Below are 21,977 nucleotides of genomic sequence, written 5' to 3'. Positions count from 1 at the left end.
TTCTATGTGGATCCATAGGGCTCTGCCCTAAGGAGTAGCAATGGAGTGTCACCCCACAAATGGTTGGGTGCGTTGAAATCGCCAAGAATTAGGAGGGGGTGGTGCGTGGCAGCGGCAATAGCTTGAGTGAAAAGGGAGTCAAAGCGGTGATGTTTTTCTTGTTGACGACTATAGTTATTGAGAATGTAAAGGCCAGATGCATTATTTTTGCGCGGAATTTTTTCTAGAAAATTGTGCTCTATATAGACGCTGTCGAATTGGGAGTGATTGGCAGTGAGGTGCTTTTGCGTAAGAATTGCCATATCGGGCCGGGATACCTTATTGGTCTGATAGACATTATAACCTGGAAAGCTGAATAGTCCGTGAGTTTCCTGAAGCGCAATGACAGCTGGCAGATTAGAAGAGGACGCTAGAAACTGCTGGAGGTGTGTTTTCTTTATTCGAAACCCCCTACAGTTCCACTGCCACACTTCAAACAGGGAGCTTGTCTGGTTATTGGCCATTGTTAAGCGGAGTTGGTGGGGAGGCGGATCGAGCAGGTGCAACTTTGTTAGGATCATTCGTGGTGACTCCAGCTTGTAGTTTGTAGGATGTGTGCTTGTACAAATTCAGTAAATTTGTCGAGCTTTTCATTCCTGGCTGTGTAATCTGTATTGATTTCCTCAATCGCAGTGAGTATATTATGGAATTTAGTCTACAAAGCGGTTAGCCTGTCGTTATAGTTTAATATTGTCTCGTCCAGGGTGTCCTCTAATCGCGGAGTGCTCGGAGTTTTACGTTTACTGGGGGAAGGATGAAGCGATTCCCGTTCAGTGGAGGGGCTAGTGTCCATGAGGCGGTGTGAAGAAGTTTCAGGTAGGGCTAATGGATGATGAGTCGAAAGGCTCGTGTTAGAGAGAGGGGCTTCCGAGGTTGAAGTAGAGGGGTGGCGAGATTGGAGTTTTAGTTTAAGTCTTTGAATTTCGGCTTTTAGAATTGTATTTTCTGCAAGGAGGGGTTCATTATTAGCAGTCTGGTTTGAGGAGCAGCTGGAAGAGGCTACCTTAGCCCAGATTACCTGGGGTGGGTTGCGCGAGGAGTTGGCGAGAGTAGGGCTTGAAGATAAAACTGGCAGGCGATGTCTTGGGTTGCATAGCCAGGCCCGCGATCCTTCCTACTGCTGCGACTTCTTCGCCGGCTTGAGTCGCGAGTGCGGTCGTGACTGGGAGTTTGGTTGGTGGGTGAAGTGTCTTCTTTATGCCTGGGACGTGTAGGGCGCGGTTTGAACCTGTGTTTGCACAATGAGGAGCCGGTTTGATGGTTTCCGTTGCGCACAACACATATTGGGTCACATTCGTGGTCTATGGGTGCGTCTTTCATTCCACACTTGGGGCAGAGTGTGTCGGTGGCATTAGTGCAGGCGTTCTGGCAATAACCAATCCTGCATCATCGGGTGCAGGCTTCTACCTTCTGCCTGAAGGGGCATGATCGAAGTGAACAACCGCCGTAGATGACGTAGAAAGGGATGATTTTGCCTTGGAATATGACCATGATGGTTTCAGTATTACCCCGGCGTCGTGCACCCCCAATAATAAATGTTGGGTTGCATCTGCGGAGGGTTGAGGCGATGTCATCTTCTGAGTAATGTGGGGGCAAGTGAATGCATCCTCTGCAGGTATCGATTGGATCGGCCACATGGGTGGCGACTTCGTAACGCAAGGGTTACCATTGAATTGCAGACTCTGGATGTTGGGGCTCTGACCTGCCCGTCCCATGTCTGGTGGGCTGATTAGAACGGTATTGTTGATGGTGTTGACACGAATTTGGTCAGAACGGGTGCGGTCGGTGATGGGGAGCCCTGCAGCCTTGAGGATGACTTGCCTGAGGATGCATGCATGGATTCCAGCGCAGCTGTGGCCGCGACGAACTCTCACGATGATTTTATAATCGCTGCGTGGCAGCGGTGGGGGCTTCAGTTCAGATCTTGATTGAGTCCCATGAGCCACTGTGGGGTATGCAGGTGGCGAAGGATGCAGACGCTGTCTTGAAAGGCTATCGTGGATCTCGCACTTGGTGCGCGCACCATCGATGCCAGCGGCATCGCGCTCCGTACCTGCGCCCATGCTAGGCTGAGCTAGGCCCAGCGGCGAGACGGTCAGCCGAGAGCCCTAAAAAGGGCTACGGCTCGCGTAAGGGGCGTCAGAGTTGCTAAAAGACCTGTCAAGAAGTGCCGATAACACTCACATAGGTCCAGGCAGGAAATCAGCCTCTTGAAGTGATCGGGTAGGCACGAAAAAAAAAATGCAGGAGCCGAGGCAACATCCTGTCCGTTGGAGAACTCGGGGACCGACGTCCTAGTCAACTTTTTTGCCGAATGAGGTAACTGCTCGCAAACAACGCGATATCCATCGACAATACGCTGTTGCGCGAATTGTTTTTGCACTGACTCCCGGCTAACGTGCTGATGGTCCTGACGACAGCCTCTACCAAGGACCATACCGGAGTCATGTAAGTAGCTACCAGAACCATCGCAGCCACGGCATTGTCTCCGGGTAACAATACAACCATGCTGCAAACCCTTCCCCGCTCTTCAGCAGCGCAATCTCCACTCGACTCCTTGTGTGAGCGCCTGGAACGCATCATCTCTAGAGCGGAACATCGCCGCACGTCGTCTCGTCCCTCACGCAGCCGTAGTTCCAGCACATCAAGACGCACGGGCACCCACACTGAAACATCAACTCATGTTTGGTATGTTTCCGCGGCAGCAACGAAAAAGTTATGGTTATTATATAAGACAGTTATTAGGCCAATACTCGAGTGTGCCGATATAGTGTGGGACCCTCACACAAAGGCTGGTATAGACATTATCGAAAGAGTACAAAAAAGCTCTTAGATTTATCTACAATGCTTATGATTGGCGTATTTCAGTCACCCCTTTAAGATAGCGATTTGATTTCCAGACATTAGAAACTCATCGCAAAATGCACCGTCTACAAACAATGTATAACATAGTTAACAACCACACTAAAATGAGATTTGACAACCGCATGCAATTTAATAAATCGTGACTGAGCAGAGATAAGCACTATCAAACAATATTATTGCCGCGTGCTAGAACAAACGCATATCTTTCTTCCTTCCTGCCCAAGACAATTCGCGAATGGAACGCCCTTCCGCAAAGCGTGGTCAACTCAGCCACTCCAGATTCCTTCTTATCTGCAGTACAGACGTGCTTGTAATATCATGCATATATAATATCATGCTTGTTACATATTCTGATGTCTCTTTTATTAGACCTTTCCTATTGGCAGCAGTGTGACAGCATCATCGTGTTTATTTTGTGTATTCGCATGTTTTCCTTGTCTATTAGGCTGTCTTTTTACTTATTTTTTCTATCCCGTTGAGGCAAAAGTTTGAAATCACGTGAAGTTTGTACCACTCCTGCCTGGGCTTACGAAGAGAAGCTGGCAGTATGGGGGAATAAATAAATAAATAAATAAATAAATAAACCATAACGTCTGGCGTTTGCTACTACCACGTCCGTTCTGGAAACGACGCTCGTCACTGTCGGCGTCGCTGCGCTTGGCGGGGAAGCGGGCCGGCCGAACTCTTACGGTGACGAGTGGTCCAGCCCAACACACAAGTCGCCTTTTCTACCTTACGAACAGAATTACGGTTCAGCGGTTCATAAACAGCACAGGAGCTGACATCAGCATTCTACCCACCCACCACTGGGACCAAAAAGCGACTCTTGTGTCGTTTTCGCAAGCCATCAACGGCACCATATTTCCAGCTTTCTCGTCACGCTCGGTCATGCTAAACCTTGGCCTTTGACGAATGTTCCGCTGAATTTTCCTGGTTACAGGTGCCCGTCGTGCAGTCATTGGAGCAGACTTTCTGCACAACTACGGACTCCTTGCCGCCGTCCAACGACGCCCTCTCATCGACTCCGTAACCCAGCTATTCGTTCCCGGCGTCCCATCATCAGGAATATCGCCGATCGCGCCTGCTTCTGCTATGTTGGGCGAACCTTTCGCCGCGCTCCTACGCGATTTTCCTGTTTTACCCGCCTCCCGGACTGACGCAACCGGTGCAACATGACGTGTGCCATCACCTCGTGACCTCGGGCCCACCAGTCTATTTCCGACCCCGGTGTTTGTCCCCGGAGAAACTCGAGATCACTTGCGCGGAGTTCCTCCAGTAATTGGGCATCAGCACTTCACATGGTGTCTAAGAAGACGGGAAGCTGGTGCACATGCGGCGATTACCGGGTACTAAACAACGTAACAGTTCCTGATCGCTACTCTCTACAGAAAATTCAGGACTTCGTAGCAGCGTTGCACGGTGCGACGGTCTTTTCTAAGATCGATCTCCTTCGCACCTATCATCAATTAACGGCCGCTGAAGAAGACATTCCCAAGCCCGCCATTACCACACCCTTCAGTCTTTTTGAATTTCTTCGCATGCCTTTTGGCTTACGGATCGCAGGTATAATCCTTTCAGCGTTTCATCGGTTCCACCACCGGAGGCCTGCCTTTCGTTTTGCATACATTGGCGACCTTCTTGTCGCTAGCTCTTCCGCAGAAGAACATCTTCACCATTGCGGTTGTTGGTTTCACGCCTTGTCAGTAAAGGAGTCGTCATCAATGCCACCAAGAGCAAATTCGGTCAAACCGAACTCGAGTTCTCCGGTCATATCGCCGACGCTAACGGCATTCAACCAAAGCCATCCAAGATTCGCGTCACTGAAAAACTTTCCCGAGCGACCACACTTTCCAAGCTTCATCAATTTCTCTGATCCGTCATATTCTACCACCGATACATTCCCGACTGCGCACGACTTCTGGCTCCGCTCGGCGCTCTGCTGGTAAACAAACGTAAACAAGTGCTTCAGTTCAATGAAGAGGCCACCGACGCTTTCACAAGAGTCAAGTCAGCCCTCGCCGACGCTAACGCTGCTTAGACACCCGAAGCCAGACACGCCCACTGACATCACGGCAAATGCTTCAAACACCGTGGTTGATGCTGTTCTGCAGCAATTAATCGACAATGCGTGGAATCCACTCACCTTATTCTCCAAGAAACTGAAGCTTGCGCAATCATGCTACAGCGTATTCGGCCGTGGATTACTCGCCGTTGACCTGGCTATCACACATTATCGCCAATTTCTAGAAGGCCATGCATTAAATGCCTTGACTGACCACAAGCCCGCTTTGCGTGCAATGAACCGTTCGGCGTGCTGTTACTGGCCCCGGGAGAGTCAAAACCTTTCCTACATCTCCACGTTTACAACAATGTTCCGCCACAGTAAAGCAACCGACAACGTTGCAGCAGACGTTCTGGGTCGCGTCAATGCTGTTTCCACGTTGAAGCCGGAACTTTTCATCATCTATGTCGACTTACTCACCAGTAAACAGCGCGACGACAGCGAACTCCGTACTCTATGGCATTCGCCAACGTCCCTGAAATCTGAAGAAGTCGTTCTGACTCAAGTTGGTACGTCCTTCGCCTGCGACACTTCTACCGACACACCTATACCATACATCCGGTATTCATTCCCAGACGTCTATTCGAAACCATGCACAACCTGTCGCCTCCTGGCATACAAACGACACATAAACTTTTTCCAGTCGTTTCGTATGGCCTCGGCTGAACGCTTAAGTCCCATTTTGGGTTAGGTTCGCTGCTTTTTGTCGTGTCAACGCTCTAGGATCCAGAGTCATCCCATTCCACCTGCCAAGTCTTTTCTTCCACCGGATGCTCGTTTGACCCAGTACACATTAATCTAGTCAGCCATATCGCACCTTCGAAAGGTTACTGCTGCATACTGACATGCATCGACCGCTATTCACGGTGGCCGGCAGCCACACATATATTCAACATATCAGCGCCCACTATTGCATCAGCTTTCGTGCCTACATGCATGGCAAGGTTGCCAGCTCATCCTCCCTAGTCGCGGATCGCCGTCTGCAGTTTGACTCAGCACTCTTCAACGAGCTACTCAAGCTACTCGGAACGACACGTTTTCGCACGACTGCTTACCACCCGCAGTCCAGCGGACTAGCTGAATACTTTCACCGGCATCTCCCGGCCTCCGTTATGGCGCATGAATCGCCGGAGAAGTGGGTTCTACATTTTCCTCCCGTCTTACTAGGCATCAAAGCCATACTCAAGAGCAACCAAGGTCGCTCTAGTGCTGAACTTGTATACGGCAATAACCTACGCTTTTCATGCGATTTCTTCGTTGCCACCACCAAAACACCTATGCCATCACCTGGCGACAACGTTGCCGAACTGCAAGCTTTCTTTAGCCAGATACAATCCGTGCCTACATGTTCGCAAGAAGCAAGGTCTCCGTACGTTTCACCTCTGCTACCCACGTTTTGGTGCGTAACTGTGCCGTGCGGAAGCCTTTGCAGCCGCGCTACTCCGGGCCATATTGTGTTCTCGAGCGTCGTCCGCCGACTTTTGTCGTGAATGTCAACGACCAATCAGACGCAATATCCTTGGAACGTCTCAAACCCGCCTACATTGAAGCACCCGCACCGTCGGCTCCATCAATGTGCTAAGCAACCCTGCAGCATCTTTCACGCCGCCTCCGTACGTGGCACCCAAGACCAACAACTTTCATGCCACGTCACGTGTACCTTCTATCGTTCCGTCAAATTTCCCTCCTCTCTAGGGGGGTGGGGGGAGGGGCTCTGTAGCGGCACCAGTATCGGCGGCACAAGAGAATTATGTAGACGCTCGCTTCTACACGAAGCACGAGCGGCTGGCACGCTCGGGCACGGGCTAGCATTCCGAATGGGATTAAAAGAATGTTACGCTAACAGATCGAGTGTTGGTCTTTCCTCTCCCGTGAGAGCCTGAGACTTTACCGGTCCACGTGGTCGCTCGTCACCACAGTCTAACTGGGCACCTGCACGGTGGTTTCTAGTAGAGCTTGGGCGCTCTCTTTGCACATGACGCTTGTGAATGGCTGCAGGAAGCCGCTTCGGAACATATCCCACGTTGTTAGGATGACTTCTTGATTCTCGATCCACGCCTTGGTGGAGTCTTCCAATGCGAAACAGATATGTCACCGCTTGTCGTCGCTGTTCGAGTGACGACATATGTAGCGACCCTCTCATACGTCTCCTGCCAGCTTTCGGGGTCCTCGAATATGGAAACGCGGAACGTCGATAGCTCCCTGGGCTGCTGCAGCACGATCGGTGTTGGCGACCCTGCGGTTGTCATTCTAGCTGCTGTCGCGGCCTTGCACTTCCTGGTCTTCTCAGGCAAATGTCCGTGCTGCGGGCGCAGTCCTTGGAGCGAGCGGCTAGCTCGATGGCCCTTGGCGACGTTCGTGTTGTCTTTGTGGCTCGGGCTTGAATCAGGGCTTTGAGTTGGCGTTCGGTACATGAACGCACTAGTACCTCCACCGGATGTCACGTATTTGTGTCGGTGAATAATACAGCTGTAAAACTGCGAATGACAAAAGTGACCTTTTATTGGGCAAACTTGTGCCGATAAAATCAAGTTACACTCAAAGCACACCAAATGCGGCGAACACAGTCGCGATTGTCGAATTCTGATCTGCCGTACAAGCGCGTTGGCTTTTATAGAGGAGTCATCGAAAGCTCCAGAGTAGTCGGTGGTGCCCACGAGTCCTACAGAAAGTTCTATACAATTCGAGTCGCACTTGCAGTCAGATTGCACAATCTTCGGCGACAGCAGTACCATCAGTAAGATTCGCAATACTTCCGATACATGCGGGCGCGTCCCGCGCTGAGCGAGAACGTATGTTAGAAGGTGAAAAGTGCTCACCCGTGAAAGGTAAACAAGTCCACGTGTCAATATTATCAACGATCCAATAATACGTCAAAAAAGGGGTAATAATTTAAGTAGCGAAGCAATAAACGAGAACTTGGACATATTTTCTTCACAATACCGAGAAAGCATCAGTGACTTCACTGATGCTTTCACTAATGAACAATGAACTGTTCATTAAGCCTTCTGGTCGTGCGGTTCGGGTCAGCGTTTTATTGAGCAGCGTTGGAAGTGTGTAGGATAATCCTTGTTCGCTGTAGCTTGTCCGCGAAAATTGCACGTGCCATTGTTCGAGGTACCACATTGCGTGAATTATTATTTTTGCTACGGAAGGATGTAATAGTGTTGGGCGGCTACCCAGCAAGCTCTTCCGACATTCGAGAAATAATGTCAGTTGGCATATATTTGTGCGTAGAATGCCTGCACGTGAAAAAGAAGGACGTTGTTTATTTGCAGGGCCAGATCATAGTTAGCCCTTATAGCTAGTTTTTTTTGTAGAATATATATTAATTTATTTTGCGCGTGCGTCGTCGTTCCCTAGACCTGGTGACGATCATTAGGAACAGATAAGAATAAGAAATGTAATATCAATAGCTTTACGTGAGGTGGAGCTGTGTACCGAATATGGGGAAGTTCCAACCTCAGAAGAGAGTGTTGCAGCTATGTACTGAATGTGATGAAAAAATGCTCGCCATTGCAATACCGGTGATGACCTCGTAACTCCATGCTCTGGAATTATCTCCAAGCACTTGCATATCTACTCGATTTGGAAACTGGTTGATCATATTCCATACACAATTAGTTTCTATACAATAAGTGAAGAGGTTAATGTATTTCCTTTTTCTTCTTCTCCTTCAGATAGTTCTAAAGTTTGTTCTCACCTTTTGAACTCGTGCAATGTGCTAGTATTGTTGGCTGCAATATACTTTTTGATCAGGCAATGTTTTTTTTTCGAACTTTCGCGAAGCTTGTCTTCAATGATTGATATGTACCTGGTTTATTTTTTGTTTTGTTTTTCACACAGTTTTGTACGGACATGAAGCACATAATAGACAGGTCTTTCAACACGTTAAAAACGCCAACTGTAGGCATTCTCGACAGCAATATTCTCATAAACATATTACTAGTATACCTCAGAAATCATTACGCTAAACCGTGCGAAAGTTCATGGTGTTATATTGTGCACAAAAGGTTTATCGCATTTATTTAATTTCAGAGTTGGCCATGATAATTCAATAAACATTATTATTTTTAGATGTTCGCTAATATTCGTCACAGAAAGCGCCAGAGATTAGAAGAAAGCAATGCTTAAACTATTCTCCGTTCCATACATAGTAGTCAACGTTGTGGAGGACGGAGATGCACTCTTGCACTGGCTTCGTTCAGACTAGAATATAGTTCGATATTTCAGGCCCGAATTTTTTCGCAACTATTTTTACATCAGCGCAATATTTAACGGAAGAAATTTTTATCACTATAAACAAACAAATTGTGGTATACAGCCACTGTTGGGTTGTTTTAGATCATTTCTATTTTTGTTGTTCTTTTGCGTTTTTATTTGAAACCCGTCGCGGGGATTCGCACGTGCATGCTCGCGCGGAGCGATCGCTTTCCTTGACAGAATTTCTAGCGTATCTACCACCGCGTCAACTGCTATGTACGGAACGGAGTACAGTGATTAGAAGACCACCTTTTGATTTGGCGCGTTTGAAAGTGCTTCAACGCTGCCGAAGGGAACATCGGTGCGTCTCTACTTCAACGTTGCTGTTTGCGCCGCGGTTAGGCGCCCTCTAGCGTACGAAAAATTACAAGGTCTCTTTAGATCTTTCTTAAGACGTGAAAGGCAAAAGCCTCTTCTTCCTCTTGACATTCGCCTCTTTCTGCTTGCCTCTACTCTTTCTTTTCTTTCTTTTAGTCATTACTGCTCACTATATACTAAGCATTTTTAGTGATTTGTTATCAATAATGATCAGTACAAGCCATCGTTCTACATGTTGCTCATATGATAGTCATTAGTATTCATTACAAATAATTTCAGTTATTATTAGTCATTACTGGTTATGACTAAGCATTTTTAGTTGGTTCAAACAATTGTCGTTACAAGTTGTCGTTAGATATATTTGTCATTTCGTAGTCATTACTAGTCATTACAAGTTATTTCAGGCATTATTAGTTATATTGCTCACTACTAAGCATTTTGAGTCATTTGCAATTAATTGTGGTCATTACACACCGCCGTGAGACATGTTGGTCATATGGTAGTCATCAGTAGTCATTACAAGTGATTTCGGTAATTATTGGTCAAAACCGGTCATTACTGAGCATTCTTAGTCATTTGTAATCGATTATAGGCGTTACAACACGCGGTTAGACGCATTGGTCGTTTCATAGTGATTAGTAGTCATTACAAGTAATCTCAGTCATTATTAGTCATTACGGTTCACTAGTAAGTTTTACTAGTAATTTGTAATCAATTGTGGTCATTGCAGCCCGTCGTTAGACATATTGGTCATTTCGTAATCATTAGTAGTCACTGCAAGTCATTAGTGGTCACTTTATTCATAACTAGTCACCATTAGACATTTCTAGTCAATTATAATCAATTGTGGTCCTTACAAGCCGTCTTTAGAAATATTGGTAATTTTGGAGTCAATAAAAATCATCACAAGTCATTAGTAGTCATTATTAACCACAAACAATATCTGTTATAAGGTTATAATTTCCTACAGGTCACTAGGAATCATTTTTTATTCTTTAATTTGTGTTTAATCTCTCTTCATATGGCGTGATGATGCTACGGTTGAGACTCTGGCGGTTAAGTCTGCTGACCCAAGCTTCACCGTGAGCTCAGAAAGGCCTTAGGAGGAAGCTTTCGCTCGGGTTCTCCTATCTAAATACATCCAAAAGGAGAATTCGTTTTCATCGGCAACCAATGCACCATATTTGAAGTGGTTTGTCGCATTTAAAAAAGAAAACGTAAGAATCTAGTGACTTCTTGTTTCAAATTTTTGTTTATACGTCAAAGAATGCAAACGAATAACTCTCGCCTGAATGCTCATTGATCCTCGTTTTTCTACGCTGTATAGCAAAAGTCTGTTAATGTTTATTGATGTACCTAGGCAAATTAGTTATAATAGAATTGTGACATGATTTGCCGGGGCAATCACCTTTTCGGCTTGCGTAGGTCCTGGACATGTTGACCTGTTCCAAACAAAACAGTGTAAAGCTGCGCGAAGCGAATTCTTGGTTATAACTGGCACATGCAAACTGTCTCCTCTCTCACAGATACAAGCAGAATTATGAGAATAATCAGGCGTTCCATGGATTGGATCGAGGACAAGACCTGTCTACGTTTCATTAAGCGGGCCCACGAGAAAGACTATGTACGCATTGTATCTAAAGAAGGGTAAGCGCCGACATCACTTGTTTAAATCGGTCCGACATTAAATAATACAAAGAAAAGAAGTCTGCCTTGACTTTTTGCTATATTAAAAACTGCACCTATAACACGACAAAATTTAGTAGTGATTCACCTATACTCATTGACCACCGCGTAGTGATGAGGGAACCGCGTTGCTTTGTATAATGCACACTTGTCCATCTTGCCACCCACAGCCATGACGGTGTGCCGTAGCAGGCCGTTATTACACAGGTTAGAAATTTCACATATGTGCCTCAATATAAGCGGGTAGTCTACCGACGCCAAATCGCAGCATGTGCTGTTGAAACTGGTTCCTGCGCTTGCTATGCTCTGTGTTGTATGGCGTTGCTGCAGGAAAGCTGTACATTAGCGCTGGATGCCCATACAGGTTTTGGTTTCCCAACAGTGACATGGCGCAGCAAGAAGCCTGCATACTGCTTCCAATTTCTTGGTTTGGAGCCGTGTAAGCCTTCTACATTTTTCTGCATCAGAAGGCTTGAACGTGCGGATATAACTACACGGACAAGTAAGAAAGGATGGTGGTAATGCAAGCAAAACAAGAAGAAACGAACATAGAGAATCATGATGATGGTCTGGTTGATAGTTTTAATGATGATGCTTAACATTTCTATTCTGAATGGGGCGGTGACAAATCGTTACTAGCCTACGTGGGCTATGATCATGTATTGCATACGGAAAAAGCAGTGTAGCATTTTACATATTCATAAATACGCCCTTTGGTATGTCTCTCCTAATATCAACCTCTATTTCCCTACCCTATGCCTGTGACGACGCTGGTTTTATCAATCTCCGCCCTCCCGGTGCTCTAAACTATTGTTTATCTAGACTACTCACGAGTTGACGCTTCTGTGGGCTTTGAATCCCAGCGCTTCTAAAAGGTCCATGTTCTCTAGGGCCCTTGATGGTTGAATATCAGGACAGTCCACTGCGATGTGCCTATTAGTTTCTTTACTTTTGCTGCACCAGATGCATGCCTAACCCTGCTAAGAAAATTTGCGGCTGTATGTTTTTTCCCTAGGAAGAAGCTGGGCCCTCAAATGCAGAGGCACTGCCTTCTTTGTTATCGTGTCGATGTTCTCTCGTGATTTCTTTTTCGCCACATTTGTAAATTTGCAATCATGTTTTCGTCATTTGAAGCCAATTTACTGCATTTGTTCGTCTAAATTTCTGTTTGATGGCCTCGGGTAATTTATTTACAATTTGAGTTGCTCTGCAATTTGTTGTGAACTTTCTTGACCACTTCTCATATTTCAGCGCCTTAAACTCTGCTGCTCTCAAGACCCGTCGTATTATTGATCGAACAGGCACTTTGTACCACACATTAAAAACATGGTTCACTTCAAACGTATTATTTAATTTGCAAGCCACAACAAGAAGTCAGCCTTAGGCAAAAAACAGGAGACAAAAGAACAAACAATAAAATTATCTGGAGCAGTGACCGAGGTATAGAAGGTGTTTTGATTAATCGCGCAGTAGAAAAATTTAATCCGCCGATATTACAATTTATGGTATTTAAGATTACTGCAGGCGTAAGGGTGATCACCCGCACTCGCTGCGCATCTTGTGACGCTGAGAAGAAGATGTTATCGCAAACTGTTATTGCAATAAGGAGTGTTATAAATAGCCGCTGATGGATGCCGTGGATGGCAAAATAATCAATTATTCAACAGGGAGGCTTCTTCCTCAAGTGAGCGGCCATGCAAACGCATATAGTTTCTTACGTATTGTAGTTTGACAACGCGCCAACAGGTATCACCACCAGCGTAGCACCGTGAGCTCTTTATTCCGGCGTTCCGTTATCTCTAAACGGCGATCCATGCACATGCAGGCTTCTGAACTCTCGAGCGCAGCCACAGAAAGTTCCAGGCGAGCCTCTTTTTTCTTGTCTTTAGGCGTAGGCCAACTGCATGCCTTTGTACTACGTCACTCTCCGTGGTGACGCAATGACTGGGATGAGCCAGCTGGTTTTCCTGTCTAGTAATAGACATATGCATGTACACAATCTAATCTCAATCTGATCAGATAAGGAGAAAATTTTGTTCCTTACAGTCAACGATCATTACAGAAGCACGCACAAACTTTGGAGCCAAATCCCCAGTCGGGCCCGGTGCCCAAAAAAGCGTGGACGCAAAAACGGATACTACCATAGAAAACGTGGAATCCCAGTCTGTTGCCTCGATATAAGTACCCCTATCCTTGCATAAAGCTTTCCCACGCACTCAGGATTGGGAAACAGAGAGTGCAAAGCTGAGGTTTCTCGTGGTATGATGACAAATAAGGTTTAGCAATTTTGGAACTGAGATCGGCTTCTCGCGCACAAAACATCTGTTGTTGTGAGTCGTATGACAAAGAGCTGCATGGTAGAGTGCATTCGTAATCTACTTTTCAATATGGTTCCCCTTTTCGCGGCTAGGTTACATGTGGTCATCGTTGTGGAAACGAAAACTTGCTTCACTGCCGACCGTTAACTGTGGTCACTGTGCGGAGCGGGGACTACTAGATGGCGCTACTGCTTCCGACGCCACATCAAAGCCTTCTCTGTGCAGCGCAATGCCTGAATGATCACGAAAGGGAAATGGGCTTCTGATCATTCTTTTTCGGCTGGATGTCATGAGATATCGCGCATATGAATCTACGTGCCGCGTGATACACTCGTACGAGTCAGTGCGATGTTAGCGTACCCTGCCGTACCAATAAGGAGAAACGCGAGATCACGAGTTGTGCACACATTGCCTTTCATGAAATAAATGATTGTCCGTCATAGATAAAGCAGAATTTTCACTCATTAGGCTGCTGAGATCTGAAAAAGACATGTTTAGCTCCGATATGAACGCAAACAGCCGCGAGCGTTTAGCTATAAGAATATCTTATTGTCCTTTCATACACCTTTGGTGTCGCGGCATTGCCCAGCTTTTTCACGAATATTTGACATCCTTTAATGCGTATTTAAATAACAGGACGAGACGTCACAGTTCGTACGTAGACGTAATTGCAGTGGATTGGGCATGCAGTCATGACGATAAACATAGAATGTCTCCTATGTAAACCTACATTTCTACGTTGTGAAATGTACATATATGAAGTAAGTTTTGTTTCGCTGCAAGCAAGCTCCGCTAAAAGCTGCCATTTCATTTTATTTATAACTGTGAAAATATTAAATATTTCATTCGATATTCCTGAGTACTTTTTCTCCAAAAATGTTGTTTAATTGATGCGGTAGACGCAAACGCACAAAACTGTAGCGTCAGCCTGTGTTTATGCCGTAGTCCGGCGTAGGACCAGCGAAGAAGAATTCGGGAGACAAGATATATGTGTGTTCTAACTATTCACTTCGATGCCGTACACGTGATTTGTTTTACGAACTGGAATGATAGTATCAAGGCAGAGTGATCGCACTAAGCGGAAGCACTGCCCGCGCGCGTGCCTCTTTTCGTATTAGCACACCTGCCTGCAGGGCTCTCTTGCACCGTTAAAATGTTGCAGTTCCTCCGCCTTTATTGCTAGATGAAGCGCGATGCATATCGTGTTAACCAATCTAAGCGCTGAATTCGTTATCATCCTTGCCGTTGCCACCTGTCTGTCTGCAAACGTGCTTCATCATACGCAGGTGCTACTCGTACCTAGGCCGCAATGGCGGTGAGCAAGAGTTGTCCTTGGGAAACGGCTGCCACTTCGTCGGCACAGTGACGCACGAGCTGCTGCACGCGGTGGGCTTCTTCCACGAGCATTCACGTCCCGACAGGGATGATTACATCGACATCTTCCCAGAAAATATTATAAAGGGTGAGCGTATATGTTGGTTAAGCATTGAAACGGGCTTTACACCCCCCCCCCCTCCCCCCACGTTTACACTGTTGAATGATCTAGATTCCTTTTTGAGGCGCCTTGCCCCAGTGAGCTGCTGGCGTTATCGACGCACTGAAATAACTTGTCCTCTTTATCCATATGTCGGCTACGCCTATTTCTATGCAGCGATATCGAGTCTAACCCAGCGCCACGTCTACTGTATAACGTGCTTCCAACTTTGTGACGTATTGAATCCGGCTAGTATGATATTCGCAATGAGTTGCGTGCAATAAAGAGTTGGCAAGCGTCAGCTAATGTCGAGGTAAATCAATGTCCGCGTGGGCTTCGTACGGTTGATGTCAATATTGTGTCAGCAATACATTTCGTCACAAATACATCTCCGGAATCACTGAACATATCTAACTGAATTTCCACCTTCGAGAAGGCAATAGAATCGCGCTGTGAAGACACAGAAACTAGATTTCCCCGCTGCAACTTGCTCTTTTTTTGTATCCCTGACGAAAAAGCGAATCAAGGGGAACATCAAAATCAAAAGTCATTGACATATGTCACCATCACCTTGGCATAACTGTCAATCCAGGCCAAATTGGTAGCACGCATCGCTTCTGTCAATACAGCAGTGAGAAATAATAGGACAATCAAGTTCACTTTTTCAATGGCAAGCAGCCTTAAAGAGATAAAGGCTACAAGTTCACAAACACTAATTTTGCGGTTCGTGAGGAATTGTCTTCGCATGCGTGTATCGCTCAACGCGAGCGCATTGTCTTCCCATTAACCATACACGCATAATTTAAGCTAACCCTCGATAGACTTTTAATTGATCGCATTGTCTACACACACGACGCAGCGTCCGTCTCCGTAGTTCCCTTACACTGATCGCATACACATTAAAAAAGTGTACACATTTCGGGCTGTATATCTGCTACAGAACAATAATCGTCATCTGCTTTGCTTGCGTTTCCTTTCTTGAAAACGCCACGCCCACTACTTCGCTGTCGGCAATGCTCTGTCATGCTGATAACGCGCATGCGGTTCGTTACTGGGAAGTACAGTGCTCACAGAATTAAAGAAAGGAAATCAGGACAAGACAGATGACGTTTATCGTTGTTGTTTGGCGAGGTACGACTAAAAGGTTGTAAATTTTTCTTTGAGTGTAGACCTACCTTGGAAACACGTGTATCTAAGAAAAAAGTCGGAGTTTCGATCGAAAAGCGAAGCATGGATTGGGATAGCAAATTATCAGGCAGCCATATGATGTAAGAATATTACTTTTATCGGCCATGCAAAGTTTTTAAACATTCGCTTGCTAATTAAATTAACAAGCTTGGTATCAGCGTCCACAGCAGATATGAGCACATCACACTCGATGAACTCAGTGAGAACGCGGCATTAGAATGTGTGGCAGCACCAGCGAGAGAATTGACCTTCGTGCTGCCTGTCGCTTCAACGTCAACGCAGCGCCGACAACGCACATCACGCGCAAATCTACGGCGCGCCGCCGCACCTAGACTGCCCCCAACGCAGATCGCGTTCAAGATAGGGCGGCGCGAGTGGGCGCAGCCGCCACGTGCGTAACTGTATTCGGGAGTAGAAAGAAACCCCCCCCCCCCCCCCCTCGGCGCCTCACAACATTGGTTGCTTCGAGTGCAACGGAAGACGGCGCGCTTCCTCCCGCTTTCTTGCTTTTCGCAACGGCGAATTTGAACCACGATCGTCCGCTCCCCTCGCAAGCTTTCATTCGCACATACAGCTTAGGGCGTGCGGCGACGGTGTTACCAGGGTTGGACTTTATACGCAATATCACGGTGACGCCGACGAAAGGAATGCGCCTTGAGTGTCCGCATACCTGCTGCCGCAATGAAAATCCAACAATATTCCCGGGCACCTGTCCATATTATTCAATACCGTTCATAGTATTGTTCCTAAACCCATTGAAATTTCGTCCTACTGAGATTACTGTAAATGCGACATATTGTCTGTTAGGGAAATTTTGCTGAGCTCTAAAATAACGCATAAAGAAATGCTATTCGGTTCCGACGACTACACTATCACAGAGATAGGGTGGACAACTGAAAAGGAGGTTGTCTGTTGCTGTCCATAAAAAAATGTTATCACGTCGCTTCTTGTGCACATGCCTTGGAATATCCAAATTATTTGGCTTTGCATTCCATCACACCAATCGAATACAAGTTACGATAAACGCTACGCAAAGCCCAATAGCTCCTCCAGTTTCATTTACGAATTTAACAATAACATTACCTGTATTCTATCCCAATATAACAAAACTGCAATTTCCTTCTCGGTGACTAACGTTCAGGATATTGTGCGACGAAACTTGCGAAGGTCATCACTTCTATATTGTGAGTTCGTTCAACTAGCACTTGGTTTCTCAACTGTGCTATTTATCAACCAACCAACTTGTATTATAATAATTTTGTTCTTTTCTCGGTTTACCACGAGGGTTAATATTATCGCTTTTACGCATGGGTTCAGTGGCCGATGGTTATTAGAGCTCGCAATTCATGCGCCTTCCTGCTAACGCCACCTAAAGAGACAACAAGTACTTGATTACAAAAGAGCAGACGCCAATGCTCATATTGGTGTGGGAAGTTTCATGTCATTCTTGGCAACTTTTTCGGAGCCAACATCGTACTAGAATCGGTGCCTGTACAATGAAAGGATGATGGAACTAGCACATGCGGATATACCGAAGGTTTCGTTTCGCGTAAAGGAAACGAAACCATGGTTCAGAAATACACTCCGCTCTATAAAATATAAAAAAGCGTTTCTACAGGACAGCCAAACGAAGGACACACGTGAATCTTGGAGCGAACATAAAACTTGAGATAAAGCCTCCTGCAATGATCAGCGTCATCCTAGGGATAAGTACATTTGTAACATGCCATCTCTGCTTCACAATAAAAAAAATGTTTAGAAAGCGGTCTACCCTACCCGAGGTTCCGCCATTTCAGCACTGCTGGATAGTTCCAGCTTGCCGATGGCGCCAGATATTATTCCATCTGTTTCTTGCAATTACGTAACTGTCGCAATTACAACGAACAACATTCGCAAATGCCACTACCCTTCGAACACGACTAACCGTACAAGGCCCCTATGAATATAACAACTACTTGTATTGCTGAGTTGATTGAAAACCTCAAGATGTCAACTTCTTCCGGAATAAATGGCATCAACTCAAATATGCTAAAATATACAGTAGTTCCCTCTTGCACCCATCCCTCTCTCGGTTGTCTCAAAAGACCCTATAAATCGGCGAAGTTCCTTGTGGCTGGAAGGTCTGTAAAGATGTAACATTTTTTAAGCCCACTCATAAGAGCGCTCTTATCAATTACCACCCAATATCACCAAAATGTGTTCCGGGTAAACTACTAGAACTGCAGCACATCACTTGGAAATTAACACCTTCTTCTTCCAACATCAGTATGGTTTTAGAAAAGAAATGTAATGTGAAGCACAGCTGAACGAATTATCTACAGATTTTTTTCTAAAGATGGATACGCGCCCACAGACAGGTACTATATTCATTGATTTCATAAGGATTTTGATCGCATTCATCATTGCTGTCTCGTAGCTATAATTGTGTTCTTGTACATAGATTCCCTAATAGTATATCTTGCAGAACAATTTGCTTGTCATTCCGTAAAGAATTATCGGTTGTCGATTACTACATTTCCATTATTAGGGATGTAACATCTGGTGTACCTCAAGCATGGAACTCAAATCATGACTCTTTCGGATTTATATAAACCACCTTCCACCCAAAATAACCTCATCCAATCCCTTGTTTGCAGACGATCGCGCGACCCATGGCAAAATCTGCTCACCACCCGGTCACATCGCTCTTCAACGAGATCTTGACAGTGTTATTAACTAGTGCTTTTCATGGCAAATGATACCAAACTGACAAATGCAAAGTGATAACCTTCCCGCAAAAAACGACAATTTCCGCTATCGATTACTGATTGGATAAGAACCCCGTTACACGCACTTACACATACAAGTGCCTTGAGAATCTCATTACACCTAACCTGTCATGGTCTTCCCACATCGAAAAATAACTGCTTAAAATTCTTGTATGCTGGGTTACCTTAAACGTAACCTTCGTGGTACGCCTACCCTCACAAGACAAATTGCTTATCAGATATTTGTGAGGATTCAACTCTAATTTGCGGCTCCTGTCTGGTCCCCTCATCAACCTTCCCTAATCACGACACTCGAGTTAGTTCAAAACCGCGCCGCCCGCTTCATTGTGTGAGAATATTCACCGGGAGTCAAGCGTGAGTAACAATGACAATTTCATCCCTCTCATGTATCTAATCGCGAATAACCTTAGTATTGCTTTGCCTGTTTCACAAAATTATCAATAGCACGCACCCGTCCACACTGATGCCCACGCCTACATAGTCACATCAGTTTGCAGCGGATTTTTGTCTTAACTAATGCGTTCAATTCAGCAGTGTGTATACGCGCGATGCAGCATTGAAATAACCTACCAAACGACATGGTTGACATTATTGAACTAAACATAATATTTTTGTAATTTAACACAACTAAACCTACTGTGCATCTCTGGCGACGTTGTGTACAATAATTCTTGCTTCAAGTATTGTGTTATTTATATTTGTTACAGATTTGTTCATTCATCTTTACCCTCTAACATTTGTGTAATTTCTTTTTGCTCCTTTTATCTACCTTATACAATCATTTTGTTTCCTTTATGGCCCTATGTATATATGTTAGAGACTTCTTATTTCATGGTTACCAGCTAACATTGTATAATTTCCTTTCCCTTTCTTTTTTCTTTTCTTTTTTTTCTAATTCGCCTGCATCCTACTCTGCTAACAGTGAAAAACATGGTACTGGAGCCTTGCGTGTGCTCTAATGTTTTGGCAGAAGCACTTATTGCTCACAGGTGAGAGCTATCGCGCTCCCCTATTGAAGGACTGTAACAAATGTGAGCGACAGTCGATATTAGGCTCTTATCACCTTGTACTGCAAGCTGTAGAGTTACAGCATAAAAGGGTTTATTGCATGAATGAGTTTCATGTGGACACATAAGTCTAAGCGGTGCAATACAGCAAGGCTATAGTTTCTGGTATAATTTATTTACATTAGCTGTTGGAATAGTAAGAGAGAAAGAGAAAAAAAGAAAGAAAGAATAAACATTTATTGGCGGTATCAATGTCCTGTTGTTTACTCCTTAACATTCTTTAACGAGAATTCCCTTCATCATCACAAAGTTATGTTCCTTGGTGAAGTTGTCTAATGATTTCTAGAGCTGGTGCTCCCTATTTTTTGGCACGCCCCCTCATCCTCAGGTAATCGAGGAAATTGCGAAAAAGAAGTGCTTCAGTGTGATAAAAAAGAAAGAATTGGACGCCACGAAAGCATTTATTTTTCTTACACAAGCGCAAAAAAATTATAAAAGAGCAGAATTCGAACTGTCAATGCTCTGTGCAAGTCACTCGTCTTGTACATCAATAAAAAAATATTGCCTTTCCAAAATTACATTCAGAAGCTCTAGTGACTTACACAAAAACGTGTAGAGATAATGTGCCGATTCTAATAAAGGTGATTGGCGGAGAAATAAGAAAGGAAATAAGAGGAAATAAAGAAATGAAAAACAGTCAGAAAGACAGGCGTGAACGCATAAATATACTGCATGATTTACATCGAGTCATTTTCTAATAAAACAATGTTCACGCACCATTAGGGCGTAAATTATCAGGAAGGGCAGAGCAAAACTAAACCAAAATTAGAAAGAAAGAAATATCGCCTCTTAGGAATTCTTGCTGATCTGTTGGGCGAAAAATTTTTTTTCCGACCTGTCCAACACGTCAAGAGAAGCACGTACAGGAAATAACGACAGACAGGACGACGGACAGGAAAGTCATGGCACTCGTCGTGTCCGTTCTTATGTCTTGTATTTTTATCTGTTCGCCTCTATCGTCCATGCACCGAAATGGAAAATCTTTTTTTTTTCACGCTGGAACTTTCGGAAAAAGAAATAAATTGAGGCACACTTCCAAAAAATGGTGTTTCGTTATATTACGTGTCAATAACCCGGCATTGATACAATAAAGATGTATAAATAAAGAAGTCTGCATTTATTGTTACGTATGAAACGTTTGTCAAATGAGCTTGAAATTGCGTTCTTCGGCAGCCACTTTTCTTCCTTGCCCAATAAACTGCCTTTCTGCCTTTGCCTTGCAGGGTTCCTGTCAAGCTTCGACAAGGTGGAGCCTAGTCAAATCCGCTACCTGACAAAATTCGACTACCAGTCGGTGATGCTGTATGGCTCGAACGCATTTTCCCGTGGCCCCGATCTCCCCTCCATGCTGACAAAGGACGGCAGAACGCTCAGGGATGTCTACGACAAAGCCGGGCTAAGCCAGTCTGATATTGTTCGCATCAATGCTCTGTACAATTGTAAGCGGACATAACAGAACTTTGTGTGCCTGAGGTCATTTAACATTAGTATATCTCGTCTAAGGAGCGAATAATTCTTACGAACATGCCTTTAAGAAGATGCCACACGAAGTAAACAACGTGAATATGCATAGAAAAGGAAACAGCTATAGGTAAGAAAACTGCGGTACTTGAGACGTCACGCGACGGTCGACTCCTGAACGATAAGAGGTGCTGCCCAACAGTGCGAATGCAGTGTGATATGCCCTCGAAAAATAAATGTTCTTGATTCGGCTGTTTCTACGTTACCTGACTCATGCTGTTTTCTTGCGTACGTGTAGCATTTGTTATGTTTTTGCGCGTTCCAGGATTCATTTCAATCAACTCCACCTACATGAGGGAATCAGCTCAGACTAAGAATCCACGCCCGGTGCAGGGGCACTACTGGAACCAGGACTGCGACATGCACCACGTGTAAGGTTAATTATGAGACATATTTAGTATATCAACT

General features: G+C 45.1%; 1 protein-coding gene across 1 annotated transcript in view; it reads left to right on the top strand.

Annotated features, from left to right (window-relative positions):
- The window catches only part of LOC140218835 (astacin-like metalloprotease toxin 1), a 51,997-nt gene extending 30,228 nt beyond the window's left edge, over positions 1 to 21,769 (top strand). The window contains exons 3-5 of the mRNA XM_072288563.1: positions 11,074 to 11,194; positions 14,838 to 15,013; positions 21,272 to 21,769. Coding sequence (XP_072144664.1) covers positions 11,074 to 11,194; positions 14,838 to 15,013; positions 21,272 to 21,501 — 527 coding nt within the window. The 3' untranslated portion in view covers positions 21,502 to 21,769. The remainder of the gene's footprint in view (positions 1 to 11,073; positions 11,195 to 14,837; positions 15,014 to 21,271) is intronic.
- The last annotated feature ends 208 nt before the right edge of the window (positions 21,770 to 21,977 follow it).

This window comes from Dermacentor andersoni, chromosome 6 (assembly GCF_023375885.2).
Source record: "Dermacentor andersoni chromosome 6, qqDerAnde1_hic_scaffold, whole genome shotgun sequence".
In the NCBI taxonomy this organism is placed as follows: Eukaryota; Metazoa; Arthropoda; class Arachnida; order Ixodida; family Ixodidae; genus Dermacentor; species Dermacentor andersoni.
The sequence above is the reverse complement of the archived record's forward strand: the minus strand, read 5'-3'. Positions and strand labels throughout refer to the sequence as shown.